Here is a 25,907-nt window from a genome sequence, read left to right on the forward strand (position 1 = left end):
GACAGAGGAACATGGCGCAGGTCGGGGGACGACGCTGAGACTACAGGGGAAGCGATATTCATTGGAAAATTTTTGGAAAAAACGTTGCGACCCTAAAATGCGAGTGTGAAATGGTCTCACTCCCGAAGTCCTGGATAACTGCCGCTGCTCCATTGATGAGTAAAAGGAGACCAGACGCCCTGGGAAATTCCTGTAATTGCATCCATAAACATTTCTTTAGGACTCACAACCCCTGAGTTTGATTTTTGTGGCTCGTAAAACTCACGCATTGCTCTTAATAAACACGCGGGGAGATGACCGAGAAAGGTAAAACGAAAATCGATTTCCCGCAAGGAGTTCGCCGACTTCGTGAGGAACAGAAAAAGGTAAAGCAACGTAGAAAATCCCAAGAAGGCATCGGGTTTAAATCATTGTGCACGTCCATGCGGACCCAGCTCAGACGTGACCTATTTCATGCAACGCGATCATTTACAAGCAGCCGTGAATTGCTTGGCCAGCTTCACTAAACCGTTTTGTTTTTCTGACCCGACTGTGTGCATCGTAAACTGTTTACGGTTATTTGTTGCAACAGCCTCTGAAAACGAAAGTTTGCAGCCAGCTCGCTAGTATTTCTAGAAACTTCCTTATCACGTGTTGCATCTGTTTATTTCAGCAGACATTTTAACTGCTCCGTCATAAAACGGTAAACCTGTGCTGGCTGTAAGCACTGGGCAATGGAAGTCATTAAAGTCGATTCGCTGTTTGCTTAAACATACACTTTGCAAATGGAAGTTGGTTGACCGATTTTTCAAAGTTGCTCGTTGGCTAGCTAACTACGCCACATAGCTGATCCTTGTCAGTGCTGTTTATTCAACCATAACTGCCCCTCTTGCATTAACAATGTGAATGAAATATCGTCGTGCTTCCCCACCCCCTCGACAGCCGTTATGATTAGGTTATACAGAACAAGAGTTGGCGCATATGGTGTGGCCACATTGGAACTCAAGTCATGGCATACCTACATGCAAGTTAGTTATGCTGTGTGGCATTACATTCATTTAACTAGCTATTGTAGCGACACACGTGCAACTTTTATTTTAAAAGTAGTCCTATTGTTTCAAGGGTATTAAACATATTATAGACTCAAGATCGAAATCATCTTCAAACGACGCTTTCGTCTTTTCTCCAGTTTTTTTTCCTCTGTTCAGAAATATTGTTCTTTTGCTAAGTAAACTAGGTTGGTGACCCAATGAGGAGGAAGTCACGCAATACTCTCCAACCCACACCTCGCCCAAGCCTCACCTTTCTTATCATTAAATACAGCTGTTGTTGGTTGAGTGACAATGAAGAGTTTAAGAATGGGATTTTAACATTATCCCCCACATTAGCGTGCAGGGGCTAGGTCAGGGCCTCTAAGGATTGGCTAGTGTGAGATACTTCTCTGCCAATACCACAGAATTACCCCTCTGCCCCCCTCCACCCCCTCCCCTGTCTGAACACCTGTTCATGTCTAAATCAATTGGGCCCTAAAACGTTAAGCCAGTGAATCCCCAGAACTGAGTGCCAGGCCAGCCGGGGGGGTGAAAGTGCCTCATACTGGCAGAGCTGTGCCTTGTGGCCATTTTGTACTTCTCTTAAATGATTTTGAGGATTGTTATGGAAGTTCTTTTAATGTAGGCCATTTTCTGTCTTGCACAGCATAACCATAAAGTGTTAGTAATTAGCAGCGTAACCTGACACATTTGTTGTCGATGCCTTTGCGGTGTCAGTGTCATGGGCCCTGTCTCATTTGTTTTTACATTCTCTACGAGACACCGCACTTAAAGTCCCAAAATCGGGGCACTCAGTAAACCAATCACTGCTCTGTTCCATAGCAGTCTTTGCCCAGCCTTCCCCCATCCGTGTGGCAAACTGTAGCTGTGTCACATGCTTTGTGTTTTCAGACACGTGTAGTCAGTACCTGCAGCTTCGGCTCGAGGTGGAAGTGGAAGGGGTTTGTGGGATTTGGTAACACTCTGGACGTGGTTCTGTGGTTACGGCGGGGGGTGAAATCCAGGTAACTGGGAAAATGCTGAGGGCAGGTGTGAAAGAAACCCAGACGGAGTGTTAAGTTGAGGGCAAGCAGCACACCCTTTCAGTTGTAGGGCTGGCTTTTAAATGCTTGGAATATCTAACAGACAATTTCCTTTGGTGATATTACTCTTAACCATTTCTGCCCTTAGCCACTGATTGTCGATCAGAGCCAAAAATTTACATTAAGTGATTGTGGTTAGCATTTGGGCTGGACTGGCTGATCTTATGCCTGTTATCAAGGGCAGAAAGTAGCAGGAGTGGTGAGGTGTCTTTTACATGGGTTATCTTATCCATTGATCTATACTTCCTATGATTGCATCACGTTGTTTGTGGTGTGTACACCCAGCTATACTCCTCTGGGGCATATTAGTACCAAGATCTTTTGTAAACAAGTTGTTAGAAACCATCTGAGCATTGATCTCATGCACCATGTTTTATTTTTTGTTTTCAGTTTTATTATTTTTTTTAATCCTTCATTTCATATGAATGATCGTGTGGAAATACAATCACTAACTTAAATACTGAAGACGCCAATGAAGGATGGGCAATTTGAAAAGTTTGTACTTTGTTTCCCCCTTTTGGCCCATATGGGGAACTACATCCAAAGCAGAGTCCGGATCATGAAGGGCAGGGGTGTCCAAACCTCTCCTGGAGGGCCACTTGTCCTGCATGTTTTAGATCTCTCCCTGCTCCAACACAGCTGATTCAAATGATCAACTCATTATGAACTCCTGAATAACAAACTGATCATTTGAATCAGCTGTGTTGGAGCAGGGAGAGATCTAAAACATGCAGGACAAGTGGCCCTCCAGGAGAGGTTTGGACACCCCTGATGAAGGGTATGCTTAGATTGCACTAACAGCGCATAAAGGCACGCAGATATAAACGAATTAAGCACAACGGCAAGCGGTATTTAGGAACTGAACACTCAGAATGGACTGGGAACCACATGCTTCCGTAAAGCGTGTCACGCCACTGTTCTGTTTCCGTGAGTTGACTAAGTTTATGTGTCTGTCAGACATTCTCAGTATTGTTCTCTTCAACCCTTTCCAGAGCTTTGTGGCACCTCTCATCTCAGATAGCTGGAAGGTATTTTTTTTTGGATTGCTGTAAAACTATTACAGGTCGATCTTTTGACGAAATAAACTGATGATTCACTTTCAGCTTTCATAGTTATGGGGATTAATGAATTGGTAAAGTGCATTGCTACATAACAACTCGTATAACAAAAGAGATGCAATGGTAAAACTCACTGTCTAGAGGACAAAGGTAGGCAGGCAGTTGCTGCAATATTCCAATAATTTTGTGTATGTTGCCCTCTTGTGGCAAATCACCAAAATTACAGGACCTGATTATTTTTACTCCTGTCGGTTCTCGGACTGTAAACTGTACTTCATTTTTATATTACTTACATCATGTGAGGTCATGAATGTAAACTTTTCTCAATGCACTGATTAATCATCTGATTCTAAGTGTTTTATGACATGAGCTTGGTGGTCTTGTCGTAAACAGATCTTATGTTTTTAATAAATTTTAATCGCTGAGAAAGTCAATGCACCATGTCCAGTTTTCCAAAAGATATAGCAAAAATTGAATATGTTGTTCACAGTTAATGGTATAAACATTGTGTCATGAATAGAGGGTTTTGCGGTTGGACTGAGTCTAGTGGGATTCAAATATCGAAAACATTTCTGCACAATATTGAAAGATTTCTTTCATGAAGATGCATCAAATGATCAGCTGTTTATTAAAATTCATTTTTAAGGTGTTCCTTTTGATAACCCTAAACCAACAGGCTATCAACTGGCTACAAATACTAATAAAAAGGGAAGCATTCAGACCTCACATCTGTGTGCGCTTGTTAGCAACAGAAAACCAGACTGCAGTTCCCCTAATTTCCATCAGCTAAACAGTATGCACAATTATACATTACATATGCAGTATTGTATATGATTGTATATTTGAATCTAATATTTTCATAGACAATGTATCACTTCAGATAGCCTTTGTTTGAAACATCTGGGCACTTGTTCATCCGCTGAATGAAAACAGCTGTTTCTGGAGAGGTCTGAAATGTCAAAGCTATGATTTAAACAGGAAAGATTTCCAACACATGCCTTTTCCATGAAGCGGAGGAAAAAGACTCCATGTTGGGGCTTACAAAGAGTTTTGTTCCTGGTGCTTTTGTCTTATGAAGGGGGTGAATGTCAAACTCCAGGGCCACTTCCTGTCAGCCTTCTCTCACACGTTCCCTGAGCCTTGATATTGTAATTCCTTTAATTAAAGCAAACTTATTCACAGGCACACAGCTGGCTCTGGCTCGGCTACTTTCCATCAGGCACGTGAGTGGCCGCCTCATTGGCGGTAGGACCCTACCATTGGCTGTTTCCAAGGGAGCGCACAGCTGTCATTGTACGCCCCTGAGAGTGTGATTTGTTTTTGAATGTCTTCATCGTTGGCTGCGTTTGATGCAGGTCCTGACAGAGCCTGCTGCCAGCTGCAGTCCCTGCTGCCCTGTTTTCCAGAATTACGGGTAGAAAATGCAATTTTGTTTTGGTTTATGTTTACCTGTAAAGAAAGGTACAGAATCTCAAGGTTCGGTTCAGTTTATTCATCAGAAGACTCCTTACACGCAGACATACCACTGCTATGTTTATGTAAAATTATTTATCAGGAGTGATATTTGGAGCGGAACACTTAAGTGTGTATCTTCTGTAAAGAAAGCGTGGCAGCAGTTGAGTTTAAATTGTCAGTGGTGTGTTCTTGGGTAGGTTGCTCTATACATGTTTTTGATAATTGCAACACAAGTCTTTCAGTAACACCTGTTTGAGTGGAAGCTTTTTCTATTGCCCACAGACTACACAAGAGTTGAAAGAACTGCTGGTCTTCGGCCGAGAGTGAGAGCTGATGTACTCATTAATAGATGGAACTAGCTTTTCTTCAGCCGCCTTAGAGAATATAACTTGCCTGACTTGTGTTATTTAAAACTGCCTTTATTGAAATCCATTGAGAAGTGTAATCTGATGTCAAACACATGGGTGTACAATCTGAACGGGTATATTTTACACTCACTTCCCGTAAGCGGAGTGTTTTTATTTTTTATTTGAAAGGAAAATCATTATTCTTTAAAAACTGAAAGATAACGGCTACCATGTAATCCGTATTGACTTATATACACACTTTCACAGTGATGCTTTGCTGTCTGCTGAATGGCTGAATATTGAGTGTTGGAGTCTGCGTGCTGCTGCGTGGATATACCTCTCCCCCGCTGGGATGTCACCCTCATGGCGTATAGGTCACATGGGTGGCTCAGACAACAGAAGATGATTCTGAGGTTTATCCCCAGTTCTGCAGGAAAGTGCCACATTCTCCAGCATAAACTTCAGGGAGGGATCAGATCCGATGTCCCAGAGGTTCACTAGATCACAGGTTTATAAAAAAATATAAGAATGCACATTTTAGTTCTGAGTGGTAATTTTGTTCTTTGATAGCCCTCTCAGTAGCCCGGTAGAGTTTGCGAAGCACATAATGTTATTCTGTGAGGGGCAAAATCAAACCCAGTGCAGGTGATTGGTTGGACAGACCAAGCCTGTTTAAATCCTCTGTTCTCTGCCTGTATCTCTGGCATATAGTGACCCCCCCACAGGGCTCTGACAGGAGTACAATCAGCTTCTGAGCGTCAGAGTTTAAATTCTCCTTTGAAGTGTGGGAGAGGCCACCGAGCTCGGCGCCAGTGTAAGAACGGAGGCAGTGAGCATGTTGAATGGCAGAAGTCAATTTCAGAGAAATTAAAAAGAATCTGGTGTAAGGATCGTATTTTTTATTTACAGTCTTGGTTCTGCTGCCTATTTTATAGTCTCTGTTTTTAACCTTTATTTTTCCAGCAGAGTCCCATTGAGACAAAAATTCATTTACAAAGGAGACCTGACCAGCTCAGTTGTAAGATGTTAGGGGCAAAACAATACAGTACAATACATTACAATAAACTACAATACAGCCAGCCATTACTATACGGGGAGTCAACCAAAAGGTACAGACACAGACAACCTACAGAGATGCATACAGATGCATACATACAGAGTCTGGTGGTGGCTCAGCTGAATGTAAGTGCATGTTTGGGTTTGTTTTGGGAATTTGGTACTAATTTCAACCTTATTTTTTTGACTTTTACAGTAAGAAAAACTTGCCTGTGTTGTGACAGTGGGATCTGCAGGGCTGATCAGTATTTTCCTGAGGCTGTGGGTTTGGAAGGGTGGTGGCTTGTGTTGGGTGTAAGCTGTTGATGTGAATGACTCGGTAACAGTGTTTGTGTCAATATCTCAATGACAGGTGGTCAGCGGCTGTGAGACGCAGATCCAGCACTGGTGAGTACCTTCTGATTGGCTCAGAGTTCTGTGGTTTGCCTTCTGATTGGCTCAACGTTCTGCGGTTCACCTTCTGATTGGATCAGTGGTCTGCGGTTCACCTTCTGATTGGATCAATACTTATTTGGCACCATCTGATTGGCTCAATGTGCACATCTTCAGTTTTCCCCACTCTCTCAGAATATCACATGGGCCTTTCTTGCAACTCTGCATTTTTATGTGTTCAGTTGAGACTGGAGTAACATGGCTGTATATTTCAGTTAAGTTAGTTAGTTAAGTGTAGTTACTAGGTTCAGACCTACTGCTGATTGATTGACCAGCCACTTTTGATTGGTCTGAGACCGTGAGGCTTGTTCTGCCAAGATTCTCCCCGTAGAACCCTGAACAGTCCTGAAGCATCCGTGAGCCAATGGGACGCAAACGTGTGAGCTACTGGCGACATGCGCATACGAGATGGAGGACACTGTAGGGACTTTGCACCGAAGTAAATAGCAGCATAACTGTACAGCTCTGTAGTTGGACGTTCATATCAGTAAGGGCACAGCTTGGCTCTATTTGGGGTTTTAGGGAAAAAATACACATTTGGATGGATTATCGGGAAGAGTTGGTGGACCTGATTGAAAACCTTGCACTCTACATCGTAATGAACAGTGAAAGTCCAGTGCCTAAAATGAAAGGCAGCAACCACAGACTAATTCCTAAACAGCGTGACTGTGATCATCTTGCGACTCAGTAGTAGGGCCTGCATGGAGAGATTTTCCATCCTGATTGGTAGTACTAAGCTAATTTGTGCTGCTGAAGTGTCAGTTTCCACCAGTATCTGTGATGTAATGGAGCCATAAAGGAGATGTTCTCAGGCCAGGTCACAATGTTAGAAATAAGCACTCTGTCAGTGTTTTATTCTGGGCATAATTTCGTTTCTGAGAGGAGAGGGCTGCTGTCGGGCCTCGTAGATGCATCCAGAATTTCCGAGAAAGTGTTTTTGATCTAGTGCTGTTCCCAGACATTTGAAACTTGAGATCTGTTCAACCTCTCGTCCGCTTATTTATTGGTTCAAAAGTTAGATGACCTGAATTTGTCTCCCTCCTCCCAGTGTAAGCGTCCACAGCCTTATCGATATTGAGGGCTACAAGCTCTCTTGCACACAAATTACACCATGTGACCACTGTTTACATACAGGGAATGAGCTCTGACTGTGTGTTTGTCTGCAAGGCATGCCACTGATGCTGTGCCATGCATAATTTATACGTCCTGTTGGTACAGGCCTTGCGTGGGGAGAGGGCTACAGCAGAGAATAGCATTGATGTGTAGATCAGATGTGGGCAGGGCTGTCGGGACTGAGAGCTGCCTTTGAAGTCCTCTCCACGGTTCGTTTTTAAATCTGCCTCTCCGAGGCTGTGAGGATGAGTTTTTCCTCCTTATCCTTCCTTCAGGCCTGTTTCTCTTGCCTTCGGAAAGGCAGAATGTGTTGCTTGTCTGCTATAAACCTCAGGACTCAGGAACACTGTGGGTGAAGTTGGCGTGTCAAAATGTCTGTCACATTTGACCCCGCGACCTTTACAAAACCGCGCCTGGGCTGGAGCTGTCGTGAGAGTGAAGAGACAGCAGCAAAACAAACCCAGCCCTGTCCGTGTGGTGAACCACAGGAAGGTACACCGAGAAGGTCGTCTTGATCTGGCTACGTGTGGCGATTAACTGGAAACTGATATGACACAAGACAAGGCAGCTATAATCGCAGCATCTTTTTTTGTTTGCTTTATATGTGTCTGCTCGGTAAATGTTGTAGTTCAGCATAGTTGGAATTACAATTAAGATGGAAATTGAAGTAATAATTAATTGTGTTCATATAGCACCTGTCATTGATTTCAAGGAGATATGCTTTGCAAGTGGTTGGGGTGGTGGGGAGGGGGGGGAACAGCCACTGCCAAAATGTAGCCCCAACCTGCGTGATGAACATCCATCATCAGATGAGCTGGGCAAGGGGGGGGGGGTGCTGTCTTCAGCGTGTTTGCCACAGGTGACCAGTCGCCTGTGCTGCGTACGGCTCTGATGTCTGTTTTTGCTTTGACCCACAGGAAGAAGGTAGAAGGTGACTATGAGGCCCTTCAAGACAGACTGCGCACTCTTCCTGACAAACTGTCCTATGACATCATGGTACGTCCTGCTCCATGATTGGCACAGTCATTCGCTGGTTTTGATACTCGTGGGAAACGTGTCGCCCCCCCCGCCCCCCCCCAGGCCTCAGTGAATCACTGGCAGGTGATGGTGAATTAGCTTTGGGTATGAAATGAGGGATGAAAGTTTGTCACCTTCTCACTCTCTCTCCCTCTCTCACTCCTTCCCTTTCTCACACATCTCCTCCTCCTTCTCCTCTTTCTCTCTCCCTCCTTCTTCTTCCTCCCCGTCCCACCCTCCTCTCGGTGCCCCCTCCTGCTGCAGGTACCTTTCGGCCCCCTGGCTTTCATGCCAGGGAAGCTTGTCCACACCAACGAGGTCACGGTTCTCCTGGGTGATAACTGGTTTGCCAAGTGCTCGGCCAAGCAGGCGGTGGAGCTGGCGGAACACAGGAAGAGCCGTAAGTCTCTCCCACACACACACACGCACACGCACACGCACACGCACACACTCACACGCGTACCACACGCACACACTCACACGCGCACCACGCTCACACACCCCAGCACTCAACTTCAGTTATATGCTCATTTCTGAAAAACGGGTCTGTTCAGCACGCAGTCTCGTTTTTTTGATCACTAATTAACAGGAGAAGCGTGAGGGCTGTGTTTAGTAGCAGGCATTAGGTGTCTGTGCCAGCCTGTTTTCTTTTGTGTGGGATGCTAGCGGGGCTGGTTGGGGAGAGATCATAGAGATGGAGGTGGGGGATGGGGGGGTACAGATGGACAGAATAGGAGAGGTGAGAGAGGCGTGAGACTCCCCTCCTCCCTCTGGAAGTTTCCGGAAGCTCCCCATTTCCCCTCTCTGCTCTGGCACCTCTCACAGGGCCGACACCTCCGCGCTCGTGTGGAGAGACAGGTGATCACGACTCAGCCACACGCTCTAATTATAAAAGGTGACACCGTGTCAGTGAATTACGGGGGCTAAAAGCCTGGGGTGCTAAGGAGGGATGGGAGACGGGGGAGCAGGGGCATGGGGAGTGCAGAGACACCGAGCCTCTCTCGGCCTCCCTCCCCCTGCAGGCTGCCACTCTCTGCCACTCTCGGGCCCTGCGGCCTGCAGCCCTCTGTGTGAATACGACGCCTCCCAGGCTGTGTGTGGTGTGGGCGATCCTGCTGTATGTAGTGTATTGATCACGCTGCTGAATATTAGGCCACCAAAACTCTGCTCTGAGGCCTGGTCGTGTTCCCGCCCTTGAAACAGGGCTCCTTTCCCATTGGCTGGGATCTTAGACCAGCTATTTATTTACTCCAAGTATCCTTTTCCTTAAATGGATGGCCAGTGGTAAACAGCTGGTAGTTTCACTGGGAAAACAGGCACCGGTCCCTTTTTAAATGGTGCGGTGTGTTTCCCCACTGTATTCTGCATAGGAGGAATGTGTGAGACTGGCTGTCTGCAGTGCGCCCCCTAATGGACCCTCCCAGCCAGCAGTGGGGGATAGCACCACTGTTTAGATCAAGATACTGTGGAGTGCCAAGATTCTGAGTCACCTGTGGGCAGCAGTGTCATGTCACGGTTATGGAATTGCTCTTGTTACCAGAAGGTTGTGGGGTTGCATCCTTGGACCTTGGCACTTAACATGCCCTGTGGTGTTAGGAGACTGAGCATGAGAGATAGATCAGTGTTTTTCGGGGCTGAATGAGAAGGTCACGGAATGTAAGAGGATTCCGCCCCCCCCCCCCCCCCCCATCGGGTGCTGAGGTCTGTTAATGGCATTAAAAACCTGTCTTGAAAGTGGAAATGCATTTATAGGGATTTCCCAAGCTGCATGCAAGACCATTAGGAGAAACTGTATTGTGTGTCAGTAATTGGGAAATTACTGTTACTCTTGGTAGAGAGAGAAATGTCTCGAGAGATGGATAAACTTCACTGTCTCATTACCTGTGTGTGTGAGTACCCCTCTACATGCATATGCACACACGCATGCATGCATGCACGCACGCACACACACAGACACGCACACACGCGTACAAACATAATCTCAATTTAATATTAACTGCAATTCTGTCGACAGAATGACACTCCACTTAATGTCCTCCCGGTCAGAGGCATTATTAGGCAGGAATTACCGAAGCACAAACATTCGGTAACCTTAACCTCCCACACCCCCCACCCCCCTTCCCTGCTTTTAACAGCCGCTGCTGTGGTCCTGCGCTGCTATGTGATCATGCTTGGATGAAATCTGTCAAACAGCTCCTTGAGTTATTGGGCTGTCTGAGCCTGACCTTTGCGCTGTCTCAGATGTATGACTTAAGGGCTCAGATTTGCCATGGCAACGGGGCCGATCCTCCACTGTGAGAAAAGGTCTAATTGTTGCTGAAATGTAATGATCTGGAGCGGCGTCGGGGGCCGGGAGAGTTTATGAACTGTTTACGCATGTAATTCTCTTTTGGTAATGCGTTCAGGCTTAACCCTTTCACTGCTGGCTGGGGGCAGCAACCAGGATCTATGCTGCTCTTTCCACAAGACGCAAAACCCCAACCCACCCCTGATTAGCCTCTGTCAAAAAAAAAGCCAACACTTCTTCGGTGAAGGGAATTTTCTGCGGGGAGGGGTGTCTGGTGGGGTTGGCACTGTCAGCTGCGGGTTTGTGTGTTGGTATTTTGACTGTTTGTCATGTTGAAAATATGGCTGTGCGGTTCTGTCGAAACGCTGATAAGCATCCAGGCTTCTCCCGCGTCCCCCTCCCACTTCACACCAAATTTTCATCACATTCTTCGTTTTAATAAGTTGCCGAAAGGTGTCTATTTATATCTCATTTGATATTCTAAATAATTTCAGCACTATTGAGATGTTCATGCATATGCAGCTTCTGTAATGGGGATCAGAATAATCATCATTGAGCCTTTTCTTTTTTTTTTTTTTATGAAGCTTGTTCTAAGAAAATTACATCAATAACAGTGGATTTCATTCATCAGGGTGTGGGGTGCTTTTAAGCATTGGCTGGTTTGGAGTCATTGTGAAGTACTTTTAAGACATTGTATATCTATGTCAGATCAGACAACTCTAAAATATGCCCTCAGTAGTGCTTGAGAATTATTCAAAGGAGACTTGCCCTTTAAAAATAGATTGGAAGCTAATTCTGTAAATTAGTGTCTTGCCCTACATGTACTGAACCACAGACGAAACAAAAACGTTCCCAGGCGAAGAAAAATTTTGATGTTCTGAGAATATTCAGTCATTGAATTGAATTGAACTCTCATTGAATGTGACCCCTCCGTCAGACCGTTTAAAAAAAAAAAAAAAAAGAAAAGGAGCTGTCCTCTGGTGTTTGCTTTTCCTGGTTGATGTAAGAGCTGTCCTTAGGAGTGATTTATTGGGGCTGTGTGAGAAATGACTGTGATCGCGTACGCTTGCATTGTGAGATGGTTAACTGCCCTCCAGCAGGGGAGAGGGGCAGTGCTGTGGCCGGGGCTGTGATTGACACCACGGTGGAGAGAGGGCAAGCTCCTGTCTGTGGGTCTCTCCTGAGCGCTTCAGCCTTCGCTGAGCGGGTCTTTATAGGGGGGAATGAAGCGTGAGAGGGCTGGCCTTGGTCAGAGAGGCTGGAGCTGGGGTGTGTGGAATCTTTTAGCACAGCCAAACGCCGCTTCCCTGCTTGTGTTGTCAGGGGAACGTGCAACACATGGCTGGTTCTTCCATCCTCCCCCCCCCCCCCCCCCCCCCATCATCCCAGTGTTGTATTGATAAGTGTTCGATATGATAATCAATCACAGAATATAATAGAATACCACAGCACATTCAAATGCCAGGTAAATGAAATTGCACAGCCACATGTCCACTTCAGCAGGACACGTTTTCCTAACCTACAGCAACTCTTTCTTTAATGTCCAACACCAGAATATGACCTTTATAGTTATACACCCTACCAGAATATGATCCTTTTGGTAGTAAACTATATCAGTATATGATCCTTTCATTAGTACAGTCTACCAGAATATGACCATTGTAGTTAGTACACTATATGAGAATATGACCTGCGTCACTAATACACTACACCAGAATGTGATCCCAGTTGTTACTGTGCTATGTTTGAATATGACCTCTATCGTTAGCACACTATATAAGAGTATGACCCTTGTCGTCGGTACACTCTAGCAGGACATGACTGTGTGCCTGTGTGTCTAGCCACCACGACGCAGACAGCTGCTGACAACCTTGGCCTTTCAGTTGAAGTAAATGAGGATGATGATGAACGTCGCTCTGTGTGTAGGCGTTGTGCTGAGATTCGGACGCATGGTGTTACACGTGGAGGAGGCAGAGGGTTGAGTTTAAACCAGTTTGGAAAGGCAGTGGGCTGGTGATAGTGGTGTGTATATGCACGCACATACATAGATACATGCATGCATACACACACACAAACACAGCCACACACACATACATATGCATGTGTGTGCTCGTGCATGTCTCTGTGTGCGTGGGTGTGCGCGGGTGCGTGCGTGTGCGTGTGTGCGTGTGTGTGTGCGTGCGTGCGCGTGTGTGCGTGCGTGCATGTCCGTCCGTGTGTGTGTGTGTGTGTGTGTGTGTGTGTGTGTGTGTGTGTGTGTGTGCGCTCCTTCATGCAAACGTAGGACAGGATGCTGTAATCTATCATTCTGCATCTGCCGGGGCAGAGGTGCTGCCGTTGATTGTATAGACCTAGCGATATTCCTGGCAAGTGATGAAGTGATTTTTAAATATAATTTCACCTGTCAGCATTAATTACGCATCTAACCTAAATCTGCCCGGCACCAGATGTTGTGCAGATAGTGAGAGACGGGGACAAATTGCTCTGTGCAGTTCCAGCCAAAAAATAGAGATGCTCTCATCTTTTTTCCCTTTGACCCTACGGGTGGTCATTGGCCATGAACAGAATGGGCGGATACAGTGGTAAAGATGTGTGTATCACACAATCTCAGCTCTTCCCAGCGTCTGTGATCTGTAGGTCATGTGCTGTTGGTCCTCTCTCTCTCTCTGTCTCCTCTTTCTCCCCTCTCTCTTTCTCTCCCGCCCTCTTTCTCTGACTCTCCTCCGGCTTGTGTTTCTTTCAGATGTAAAAAACGCCCTTGAGGACTTGAACAAAGTGGTGAAGAATTTCGAGGCCCGTGTTGGGTTCACGGAAGACCTTGAAAAAGCTTCTGGTGTAAGTTGCAGTAATTCAATTCGGATGCTTAAACGAATGCCCCTCACAAACCCTCTATCCTGCCAAAAAATGGCTGCTGTTCTGCCCCACAGAGCCCTCTCCCGCTCAACACCTCTGTCCTCTCCATCCCTGTTTGATAAAAGCTTATACAAGGACATGCCAGGTGTAATATACCTGCGTATACCTGTCGAGGTACAGATACACAGACAGTGTAAAGCGTGTGCAGCCAGACTGTAGAGAGAGCCCTTGTAGTAGAGTCTGGTCCAATGTGGGAAAGGCTACCGGCTGCATTGGACCGCATTAGAGGTAGAAAACAATGGTCTGACGTTCTTAGAGACACAGGGGCAGTAATAACGCTTAAAGGTCTCTCTCAGGGTGATCTAATGTCAGGCTAATGCATTTCTTCTTCAGGAGAAGGGAGACTTCGTGGACATCAGAGAGGAGGTGGAGAAGGACGAGGAGTGGATCACTAAAGGTACTGTTAGAAGCTGCTGTCTCCTTCAGTCAAATGCTCAGCTAAGAGGCCTAGCAGCGTGATTAGCAGGATTTCAATTTGTGTCCACAGATTAAGTCACTTCATAAGTTTATAAACAACAGGAAGCAAAGCGCACCGAGTGGTGCTTATTACTTTTGGGTCCTGTGTGATTTCAGGATGTGTGTGTCAACGTTAAATACCCACGCAAATGCGCTAAGCAGGCATTAAATGCTACACTTCAGATCGGTAATGAGTCCTGTAGCATGGTAATTTTCACACATTAGCTTAAATTTTCCGGCGCCTTCCAGGCAGTCGTGAGCGTGTATGTGCTGAAGTCTGACGGAGAGTGCCTTATTCTGCCTGAACACCTGAGCACAGGTACAGGCCAGCTCTCAGGTTCTGTGTGTCCGTGAGCGAGCCACAGCTCTGCAACACGTTTAAAGCCTGTACAGAGCTTCTCTGTGCTCTGCGTTTGCTCTTTGTCCTTATGCACTTTGAGCAGCTCTCTCTTTTTCCCACTACCCTGTACATCCTGAGAGCAAATCATCTATAAACTTTAACTCGACCCTGTCCAGGAGCCATCCGCAGGAGTACTGAGGATGTTGTTGCATGATGTCGGACTCACAAATCTAATTATTTGCCTCTGGCTCGTAACGATTTAGAACCTCAAAAGAAGCGGGGGGGGGGGGGGTGGACCTCCTACCTGTCTTTATTTCAGCACACAGCATCTTCTTCCTGTCAGCAACGGGAGTTATATTCAGATTTAATGTGATTGAGGGGAAAAATGCTGACCATTTTTGCCTCGCGTATACTGATTAACATGTGGGGTTTGTCAATATGATGGTAATGAATGATTTCGGGAGGCTTGAATTGGGCCTGCAATTTTTCTTTTTTTTCCCCACAAAGAGGTGACTGTTGCTGCTCTGCACCTAAAACGAAGGCAATTAATCAATAATTAATTTCAACCAAGCGCACTGGTGTAAGCAAAACGATGAAAACATTTCCCATAAATCCACACTTGGATGCAAACGTGTGGAAAAGGACAGAACGGCAGTCAGGTGATGCACGTTTGGACCATCACTGCAGTGTGAGAAGAATCCATTCGTTCAAACAGCTGAACATACAGTAGATTTTCCTGTGAGGAAGTGGGTGTTGTTAAGGGTGCGTTACACCTTGATCTTGCTCTGGGCCTAAAGTGGAGAAGAAAGACCAGAGATGTATGTGTATATATTGTATCGCTTAATGGGACTGCTTGCACGAGCATGTGTGTGTGTGTATATTGCTAAATGGGGCTCTGTGTGTCGTGTGTGTGCGTGTGAGTGGGTGTGTGGGTGTGTGTGTGTGAGTGGGTGTGTGGGTGTCTGTGTTGTGTTGCTGAATGTGTGTCCTGTGTGTCTGCTCTCCTCAGGAAAGCGCCGGCTTGCCCATAAGCCCAACTCCAAGCCCAAGGTGGAGCCCGTGGTGGAGTTGCGGGAGGAGGAGGAGGGTGGGGGCAGCGGGGGAGGGCGGGGCATCCTCTCCGAGGAGGAGCTGTGGGCCAGGCTGGATGAGCTGGAGGCTCAAGAGGAGCAGCTGGATGAGCAGGACAGGTACGCACGCACAGAAACTCACACACACTCACACACACACACACACACACACACACACACACACACATGCACGCACACAGAAACATACTCGCACACACACATGCACGCACACAGAAACATACTCGCGCTCATGTGCACACACATGCACAGAAACACAGTCTCACACACACACGTACACACATGCACGCATGTGTACACACACGCATGCACTCACACAGATATACACTCTCTCATATACATACACACACACACACACACACACACACATACATGCACACACAAAGATATGTATACACACACAAACCCTAACAAGTCTGTCAATGTTGGGAACTGGGACAGGGAGTAGGGCAGGTAGAAACACTCCCCACCCCCCCCTCCCTGTCAGAAGATCAGGCACGTCTCCTGCTCTGAGCTGTCACATCTGTAGGCTGGTAACATTGTGTTTGATTACTCCATTTAATGACAGGAGACGAAGTGGCGCTGCAGACCTGAAAAGCCATCTGGTTGGAGATTATCCTGATTTGGGCAGGGGATCAGACTGTACACGCACTCCCGTAGCAGAGCCGTTTGAAATTAGATTTTCAATTATGCGAATATTCAGCCTCTTGATAGAATGACACGGCTTGATCGTGCTGGCGTCGGGCCGTCCGGAGGTAATGGGAGATGAAGCATGAATTAGAGGAGGAAGGCGAAGGAGGAGGAGGAGGAGGGTTCACAGGGCATTGGAAATGAGGCGTTCACTGTGAGAACATAACAAGGTCGTTTTCAGCCAATGAGGAGCGAGGATGTCTCTTACATTCCCCAACACCACCTGAATGATAAACGGTGATTCTGGAATCCGGGAAGTCAGCCCAGCCAGGCCAGCAGGCATGCAGACACACATGCAGGCCAGCGCTCTGTTGTTTTAAGATGCTTTGTGTGTGGAGACAATACTGCCCGCATCTCCCGGCTCTCTGAGGACGGAGCCAGACGGTCGCTTGCTTCGGCCCTTCCTTCCTCATTGTTGAGACCCTGCTCTGCAGGGCCATTGTTCGGCCTGAATCTGGCTTCCCTCGCTCTTCGGAAGCACCTGTGTCATCGTTTGTTGTTTTTGGTCTCCCGTTAAACCCCTCAGACTGTTCGACAGCGCTGACACCAACGGCGAAGACACGACTTCCTCTTCCTCGGAGGAAGAGAAGGACGGTGAAGGTGGGCGGAGTCTGGCCAACGGTCTTCACCGGGCGGAGAGCTGGCCCCCGACAGCCCGGGACAAGCCGCGCCCCCCGGCGTGCGAGCACAACGGCACGCCACGCCCACACAGCGACGGAGAGGAAGAGGAGGAGGATGAGGAGGAGGAGGAAGGCAACAGCGTGCCAACCATCTTCTTCTCTCACACGGTGGAGCCAAAGAAGGTGAGACTGCCTGGGCCAGTCAGGTGTCCTGTCCCCAAACTGTCACCCTCCTGTCCCCCAGGGCCTCGCCCTCTCCTTTGGCTCTTTGGGCGTGGTCACAGTGCTGCTGTTGACCCTGTACCATGTTGCCACCTCAATAACAAAGGTCATGTGACACTGCGGTTTGACTTGGGCATTTGGTGTAGGAGTGGTACCATCATATACGTTACCAGTCAAAAGTGTTGACACATCTGATTAAGCTAATGGGAAACATGCTTTCAAAGACATTTTGATAAAAAGACTTATGCTTTTAAATGCTTGAAATTTGCTTCTTAGACAGTTATAAATAGTGAAGTTGATGCCTGTGCATGAATTTCTTTCCAAAAAAAATTCATTTAAAAAAATATTCTTTGGCTACTTTGAAGAATCTGAACACTGTTTTTTGGTCACTATATAGTTCCATTTGTGTTTTTTCATAGTTTTGTTATTTTTAATTTTATTATTATAAAATGTGGAAAATGGTAAACATAAAGAAAAACCCTGCTATGAGTAGGTGCGTCCAAACTTTTGACTGATTATTGATTGGTGAAATTAAAGCTGCTTTTGACTCGTATGACCTTCTTCAGATGTGTTTCAAAGTTAAAAAAAAGAAAGATAGGAAAAAAGAATCCTCTGTGTGGGGAACTCTTGGCTCTTTGACGGATTGTCAAGTGCTCGTTGAATTTCTAACAGTTTTGGGGGGGATAACCCCCCCCCCCCGGGCTGGCAGGCTTGGCAGCGTTGTGGTGACGAGGCCTTTAGGCGTGAAGCGGCTCTGATTCGCCGTGCTCTCTGCCCTCGGCTTTGATGCCGTCAGACGCGCGGCTTCGTGCCTGGCACCGCATCACTTGTTCCAGGCGTTTCCGCGGCGACTGGTTTTGATGTGGTTGCCTAATGATCTGGCGATCCCAGAAAAGGTAAATGATGGCAGGAAAGCCTTTCCGGATTTAGTGTGCTTTTTCAAATTAATGTGTTCTTGATTAGCACTGCACAGATTAATCTTGCGTTTGATTTTGTATGAAAAGGCCCAATGTGGCTCGCGGGTGCTGTTTGGATCAGCTCCTGAACGGATGTCCCTGCTTTGAGGGACGTCCAGTGCCCAGAGAAACTGTGTGAACATGGTCGCAGAGCAAAGCACTTCCTGTAAAAAGACAAACCGCAAAGACAGCTCAGAACACATTCAAAGGATGTCTTTCGTGCACATCAGGATGGTTTAAAGTTGCATTTTGGATTGAAAATTAATTTAATAGATGCCTCTTTTTTTGTCCTCTCAAAAATACCTCACTTTCTCACTCTAATGAATAAAATCATTAAAATGTGGCCTCACTATTTTCAGTCCCACTAAACTGACATCTTTCTGAACTCATGTGGTGAGCAAAGCTCGGTGAAGCGGTGGTTTCTGGTGGAGATGCTATTTTGGGTTTCCATGGGGAGAATCCAAAGCAGTAATCAGAGGGAAATGTGTCTCACCTGTGTTGTAATCGCTCTGTCTCTCCCTCTCTTTCTTCTCCCCCCCCCCTCTATGCCTCAACTTTTCCTTCCCTGTCTCACTATTTCTTCCTTCCTCAATCCTCCCCTCACCCCCCCCCCCCCCCCTTTTTCCCGTCCTTTCCTCTCCTCTCCCTCTCACGTCCTGCCTCTCCCCTCTCCCTCCATCCCCTCCTCCCTCTCTCCCTCTCCCTCTCTCCCGTCCTGCCTCTCCCCTCTCCCTCTCTTCCTCTCCCTCTCTCCCGTCCTGCCTCTCCCCTCTCCCTCCATCCCCTCCTCCCTCTCTCCCGTCCTGCCTCTCCCCTCTCCCTCCATCCCCTCCTCCCTCTCTCCCGTCCTGCCTCTCCCCTCTCCCTCCATCCCCTCCTCCCTCTCTCACGTCCTGCCTCTCCCCTCTCCCTCCATCCCCTCCTCCCTCTCTCTCACGTCCTGCCTCTCCCCTCTCCCTCCATCCCCTCCTCCCTCTCTCTCACCCTCTCTCTCTCTCCCTCTCTCCCTCTCCCTCTCTCACGTCCTGCCTCTCTCCTCTCCCTCCATCCCCTCCTCCCTCTCTCTCACCCTCTCCAGGTGAGGATAAACACAGGAAAGAACACCATGCTGAAGTTCAGCGAGCGGAAGGAGGAGGCCAAGCGCAAGAAGAAGAACAGCCACAGCAGCAGCAACGGGCACTCGCACCCCGAGCTCCCCAAGATCAAAACCCCCGCCGACATTTACAGGTGATTCACACCTGCGCCAGTGCGGTACACACGCGCTCTGAGAATCCTGCCCTCCCCAAGATCAAAACCCCCGCCGACATTTACAGGTGATTCACACCTGCGCCAGTGCAGTACACACGCGCTCTGAGAATCCTGCCCTCCCCAAGATCAAAACCCCCACCGACATTTACAGGTGATTCACACCTGCGCCAGTGCGGTACACACGCGCTCTGAGAATCCTGCCCTCCCCAACATCAAAATTCCACCCACATTTACAGGTGATTCACACCTGCAACAGTATTATTGCCGTTTAGCAGACGCTCCTATCCAGAGCGGTTTTAATTGGTTACAGTTCATACATGTTATCCATTTATACAGCTGGATATTTAGGCAATTCCGGGTTATATACCTTGCCCAGGTGTAGAGCAGCAGCGCCGCAGCTGGGAATCAAACCAGCAACCTTTTGGCACAAGCCCTGCTCCTCACCTCTGTGCTACTCTGCCTCTCGGTACAGTACACACACGCTCTGTTTCACACCTACGGTAACACATTACACGCACGCTCTGAGCGCTCTGAGTCTCCCGGGATAAAAACTCCCACCAGCGCTTACAGGTGATTGAGTCTGTTTCTGCGCTGCAGGCCTGCACCAGGCGCCCGGAGAGCCATACGCTCATGCTTTGAGAAACCGTAAAAGAGGTAGCAATTCTGGCTCAGACGATCAGAAATATCCCCCAGAGCACCAGTAAGCTGTCCCAGCTGATCCAAGCCTGTCTGACTTCACCCTGCTAGCAGCGGGAAGTTGCAGATGTGATCTGAACGCACCTGTGTAATACGTGCATTCAGCATTAAATATGTAGTTTTTACTGGGGTAGTATACAACAAGAAAAGTGTCCCTCCTTCCCCCCCTCCCTTTACTGCATTTGGGCACAACACACCCCCTTTGGAATTCTCATTAATACATGGTGTTCAAAACTCAAAATTTTTAAAGAGAGAAAAGACTAGGCTTGGGTTATCATAGTACATTTAAACCAAGGTTGTATTTGTCAGTGGAAGGGGGTGGGTCCTGGGTTCTCTTCAGGGAAGAAGAGGGGTGTTTGACATGGTGCCTGTGCGGGTTGGATGAATGGCTCGGCGGTGTACAGGGAATAACACTAATAGACTGCTCTGTGATGTGGCCCTGGGCCTCACTGCAAACAGAAGCAGGCTAAGTGTCGGTGCCATGGGTCGGGATTGGGGGGGGGGCGTAGTTGTCACGGTTATGGATGCTCTGGCAGGATCAGCTGGCTTGGAGGTTTGGGGTTGGGGTTGGGGGTTGGGGGTTGGGGGGGTGCAGAAGCGTGTTGCCTCACGTGGCACACAGGAGGGGGTTGGCCTCTGTGAAGGGTTGGGGGTTGGGGGGGAGCAGGGGTGCGTACATCCCTGTGCCGGGACTCCGAGGGGCGCGTGTGTGCGCCCTGGGGGGCCAACCTTCCCCCCCTTTCTGTTTCCCTCCTCTTTTTGTGGTCATGTTATATGACGCCATTTCCCTCCAGTCACCTGCTAAAACATGTGCCAGGAGGACCAGGGGTTCAGCGAGGTGTGAAAACAATGCGGAAGAGATAAAGGACAACACAGCGCACCCGAGCAATCTCCCAGAGCACACATCTCACCACAATAACACACCCGCCACCACACCAAAAACACCACACAGATAAGGCTGAAATATGGCAGACACCGCACGGAAATGGGCTGTTAGCGCTTCCTGTTGGACCGCAGCAGTAAGCGGTGAGAGCCGCAGAATGAGAGGGGTACAATTATTCAGTGCTTCATGGCCTGAAATGGCAGCATCAGTGACCCAGGGGCAGAACCACCTGGCTCTGAAGTCCTTTCTGAGTGTGGAGACACCGACACACACTGCCATTTTTTTACTGCCTGTGTGGTCAGCAAGGGTCTACCGGTACTGCAGTCACAGTCTGGCAATTTAACACACACGCACACACACACACACACGCACGCACACTCTGGAAATGCACGTCAGCTTCGCTCGCGGTACATCTGTTTGTGAATTTCAGGCTTGTGTTCTCGGCTTAAGTGGTATTGAGTGGATTCATTTACATTACAGGCTTTGATATTATGTTTGGTTTTTTGTGCTCAGAGTTTTCTTCTGTTGTATAAAATATATTCTGCATGCAAATGGTTGTGTCCTCACTGGAGAGGTTGTTACAGAGCAGGTTTAGCCGGTATAGTTTTGCCATTTTGGCTTATTTATTTGTTTTTAAAAAGTCAATCAATGGAAAGTAGAAATGAGAATCAATGCTCTTAATTGGCGGGCAAACCATGACCTTCGCCCCATCTGTTGTGTTTCCATGGTGATTGACCTCTGCGTCCTGTGCTGTATTTCCATGGTGTCTGACCTCTGCCCCCTGCTCTGGTGTTTCCGTGGCCTTTGAACTCTGACCCCTGCCCCGGTGTTTCCGTGTCGTTTGACCTCTGACCCCGGCTCTGCCAGCCCCCTGGTGGGTGTGTGCGGGGTGTGTGCGGGGTGTGTGCAGGGTGTATGCGGGCCGTTTGCTGGGTGTCTGAGCCGCTTCCTTGCTGTGTGTCCACAGGGTGTTTGTGGACGTGGTGAACGGGGAGCTCATCCCGCGGAAGTCCATCCTGAAGTCCCGCAGCCGGGAGAACAGCGTGTGCAGTGACACCAGCGAGAGCAGCGCGGCCGACCTGGAGGAGCGGCGAGCGTTCGGCCGTGCGCTGAGCCACGACGAGGCCACGCACAGCGACACCAGCGAGGGCGTCCTGGAGGAGGACAGTCCCCCCGGCCGCCCCTCACACCTCCCCAGCCACTTTGAGGTACAACGGACTCCGCCCCTGTATCACTGCAACCAGTCTGAGACAACACTGACTCCGCCCCTTTGTAAATCTATCCAATCCTTTTGGGCTAAGACTGACTCCACCCCCATATGAATCCACCCATCCCGTCCCTAATTATCACAATCCTCTCTGGCCCGGGGCACCTGCCCAGCCATTCCAGGGGTAAAGCCACCCCCCCCGGTTCCCATTCCTTTACGTTGGCTTCAGGTGTGTTATCTGAGGAGTTGTCTCTCGGGCTCAGTCAGGACCCTAATGAAATGCACGTGGCCGCAGCGGAGCTGGGGGCTGTGTGAGAGAATGCATTTTGGAGATGTGGTGAGACGTGCAGGTGGATAGAATGAAGGCAAGGGACTGCAGCTCACCACATCCAGACCTGAAAAACTGTCTCCCACCAAAGCTCTGCCTCAGAAGGAGATCTTTATTGGTGAAAACAAGTTAAAGAGTAGAAATTCAGGATCAGTGACATCACTTACTGGAGACACTGTGAGAGGGGGAAACCTCTAACTGGCCCAAATGTTTGTTTTTCTTTTTTTCCTTTTTAAACAGGCGTTTTCAGGGACAGTGGTTGAAAAGGACCCTGGGCTACCCTCGTCCATTCCCCACCTGACCATCGCCCCTCCTGCCCTACCCACGATTCCCGAGAGGAAGTCTGAGGAGCTGGCCCCCGAGGCCCCCCTGGAGCCCCCCAAAAGGGTGTCCAAATTCAAGGCTGCCAGACTGCAGCAGAAGTGACCGTGTGACACCCCCCCCCCCTCCCCCGACATCCCCCCCCCCCCCGGGTTCACGCCCTTTTTAGCTTTATTTTGTACTGACACACTTTACACTGAGCAGACGGCATCGTCTCCTCTCTCTCTCTCTCTCCCTCTCTCGCTCCTCTCATTCTTTCTCCTCTTCGCTCTCTGAGAGCCTTCGTCTCCTCGAGTCGTTTTTTTCCACCTCGTGCTTTGTGCCATTTTCTCTGTGCTTCCTCTGTAGCTTATTACTGTTATTTGCGAGAACCTGCCGCAGTGTTTAGAAGAACTAAAATTGAATTTAGATGTAGTTACATATTTGTGTTGAGGAGAGGGGTTGTCAGGCCTCGTCTGTGACCCCCCCGCCCTCCTCGTCGTGAGAGCGCACTTACTGTACAGGTTGTGCTGTTGGATGGTGGGGTGGTGATTCTGCAGGGCGTTGAGGCCTTGTAGCACCACTGCTAGGCAGCTCCTCCCGGGTAAAGTGATCCATTCGTGTCCAGTCCCTTGGTCATTACCCCGGAACTCTCTGACTGCTCATTTATTCTCCAGCAGGATGCTGGCCGTCAGTACGACCGTACACTCTCTCACTCTGGTCTTTTCTCAAGCATAGCAGCACTGCTAGCAGAAAGGCCTGGAGGCTGTTAGCAGGTTTCTTACCCGATGAACACAGTGCATAAGTTTCTTTCAGCCTCAGCCTGACTTTCCTTTGCAGACTGAGTCGGACGGGGGAAGACAGAGGCGCGATAATCTAGTGGATCTCAGTCCTTGTTGCTTCTGCCTTTTGCTTTGATGATCGTCTGCTTCAGTGGCGTTGCCGATTTCAAGCGAAGACACTGTACTTAAAAAAAAAAAAAAAAAAAAAAAAAAAAAATAAGAATTGCTTTTAACTTGAAACGGTGAAAAAAATGAATAAATGATTTTTGTGAAGATGTGCCCGGTTGTGTCTTGTGTGGTCCTGGATGCTGGTGTGGAAGGGAGGGTGTCCATGACGACTTCAGACACTGAACCTTGGTGCCTTGGACCTTGGAGTTTGAGTGAGATGTGCAGCTGTGTTTGTGTCCCATGGGGATGTCCTGAGTTAAAAAGCTTGGGGTTACTCTCAGGTGAAGTAAATTGCAGCGGTTGGTTGGAGGTTTTGGACACGGGCGTTCATAAATCTTCCAGGTCTCCTTGCAGCTTGCTTGGTACTACCAGCCTCCAGCTGAGCTCTAACCCTGAGGGAACCCTGGCAACTGCATTTTCCCCCACATTCCACCAACAGTCCTAAACAAAATCGCCATCAAACTCGTCAGATCAGCATGCTAAGTGCCCGTTGTGGTGTGTGCTACTGACAGTCTTTCAGAGAACCTGCCGAAGGTGTGCTTTAGCACGCGCTCACCCACGCGCAGTCACGGCAGATGGAAGCCTAACAGAAGCCACTCGTTCCCACTTGCCGTCGCCACTGATGTCGGAGACTACGCTGCGAAGCTCCACCAGGAGCAGCATGCGCCCGGGCACCTCCGGGCAGTCTGGAGGCTGCTTCTTTTCCTTTTCAGGGCAGTTTTACTTCACAGATGTGCAGTCTGTAGTTTTAAGGCTGGCGGTCTGTCTGAGGTCTTCTGGCTCCCGCCGTGCAGTTAGGCTCAGGGGTCCTGTGCTGTAGGGGGAAATGGAAGGGAAGGGGTACTGCTCCTAATGACAATGCCACTACACTACTGCTTTCCTACACTGAAGCCATAAGTTGCTGTTTAAAATTACTGCCCCATTCAAACTCTGTCCATCGAATAACCCCACAATTTAACTGAATATTCCCTTGCAAACTTTGCCGATGTGTGGTGAGTGTCCTGGAGCAAAATGACTGCACAAAATGTTTTTGGGGTTCTTGAAAGGTGCTATATAAATGCAATACATCATTCTTAATGGTAATAGTTTTAATATTACATTGCTACCACTCATCTTTCCACTCCAACATTGCAGGAGTGGATTTGGAGCACTTGCTGCCGGCAAATTGTGCTCTGTTCTGCACTTGACCCGAACCACAAGAAAGTTATATCTCTAGGAAAACGACAGCACAATACGTCACAATCCAATACTATGATGAACTGCAAGACCGGCATGCTCCTGGGCTTGCGTGCGTGCTTGTAGAAGTTCACAGAGCTGTCGTCAGTTAACGTCTGTGCCAAGTACACGCTCATCTTTCGTTATTTTTATGAAGAGCAATTTTGTTTATCGATCCGGCCTCCCTCGCCGCTGGAGCCTACCTACTGATTCATGGTGTTGTGTGGTGCGGTACATCATGGTCCTCGGCCGTTCAGGTGAGATCAGTCATTACACTGGCATCACGCAGCGGTTAGCTGGACCGTTTGCGCAAGAGGCCATTAGAGGGAACCGTGTGCAAGCATTTTTTCCGTGAACCGGTGTCTTCTGAAAGGTTAAAAAGACAAGCCTTGAAAAGTGCTTAAGTAGGAAGCCTCGTCAACCTGTAATGCGTGTTAGCTTTGAGTCCATTGCCCTTTGTCAGGCTGCGTCGAGCTGCCAGCGGGCTCGGAATCTCAAATAATTTCTGCCGTCTGTCAAACAACTTCGAAAAGGGCTCAGGCGCTGTGAGAAGTTTGCGTTTGTTTTGAGCCCGTCAACACCCGCTACTGCGTTACATAAAAGATTTGTATGATCTATTGTTGCCATGACATTGAATCGTTTTTCTAAAGATACTTTTGCAAGAAAATGAAAGTTGCGTAAAATTAGAGTGGGCTGTCTGCAGCTGCTCTACAAGCGGTACAATGTTTTTAAATTCAATGCAGGCACACCACATGGAGTTTCATATTGATAATTTCAAATAAAACAAAACAAACAATAATCTGAAGTGGTAAGAAGGGATATACTGGCCACTGATGTACCGCTCTTATTTTCTGTTGTCACAGTGGCCATACATCTAACACAGAACATAGACAGTATCCCTGTAATACTGTGCGATT

General features: G+C 48.0%; 1 protein-coding gene across 1 annotated transcript; it reads left to right on the forward strand.

Annotated features, from left to right (window-relative positions):
- The first annotated feature begins 10 nt into the window (after window positions 1-10).
- On the forward strand, window positions 11-22,983 carry uri1 (URI1 prefoldin like chaperone). Its single transcript, XM_036543985.1, has 11 exons — window positions 11-365; window positions 6,382-6,416; window positions 8,492-8,570; window positions 8,856-8,991; window positions 13,622-13,713; window positions 14,125-14,188; window positions 15,597-15,777; window positions 16,892-17,168; window positions 19,242-19,390; window positions 21,958-22,198; window positions 22,766-22,983. Exons 1-11 carry the CDS (start codon window positions 294-296, stop codon window positions 22,949-22,951), a joined length of 1,512 nt encoding a protein of 503 aa, XP_036399878.1. The 5' UTR covers window positions 11-293; the 3' UTR covers window positions 22,952-22,983.
- Window positions 22,984-25,907: the final 2,924 nt, after the last annotated feature.

The sequence above is a fragment of the Megalops cyprinoides genome, chromosome 13 (assembly GCF_013368585.1).
Source record: "Megalops cyprinoides isolate fMegCyp1 chromosome 13, fMegCyp1.pri, whole genome shotgun sequence".
Taxonomy (NCBI): domain Eukaryota; kingdom Metazoa; phylum Chordata; class Actinopteri; order Elopiformes; family Megalopidae; genus Megalops; species Megalops cyprinoides.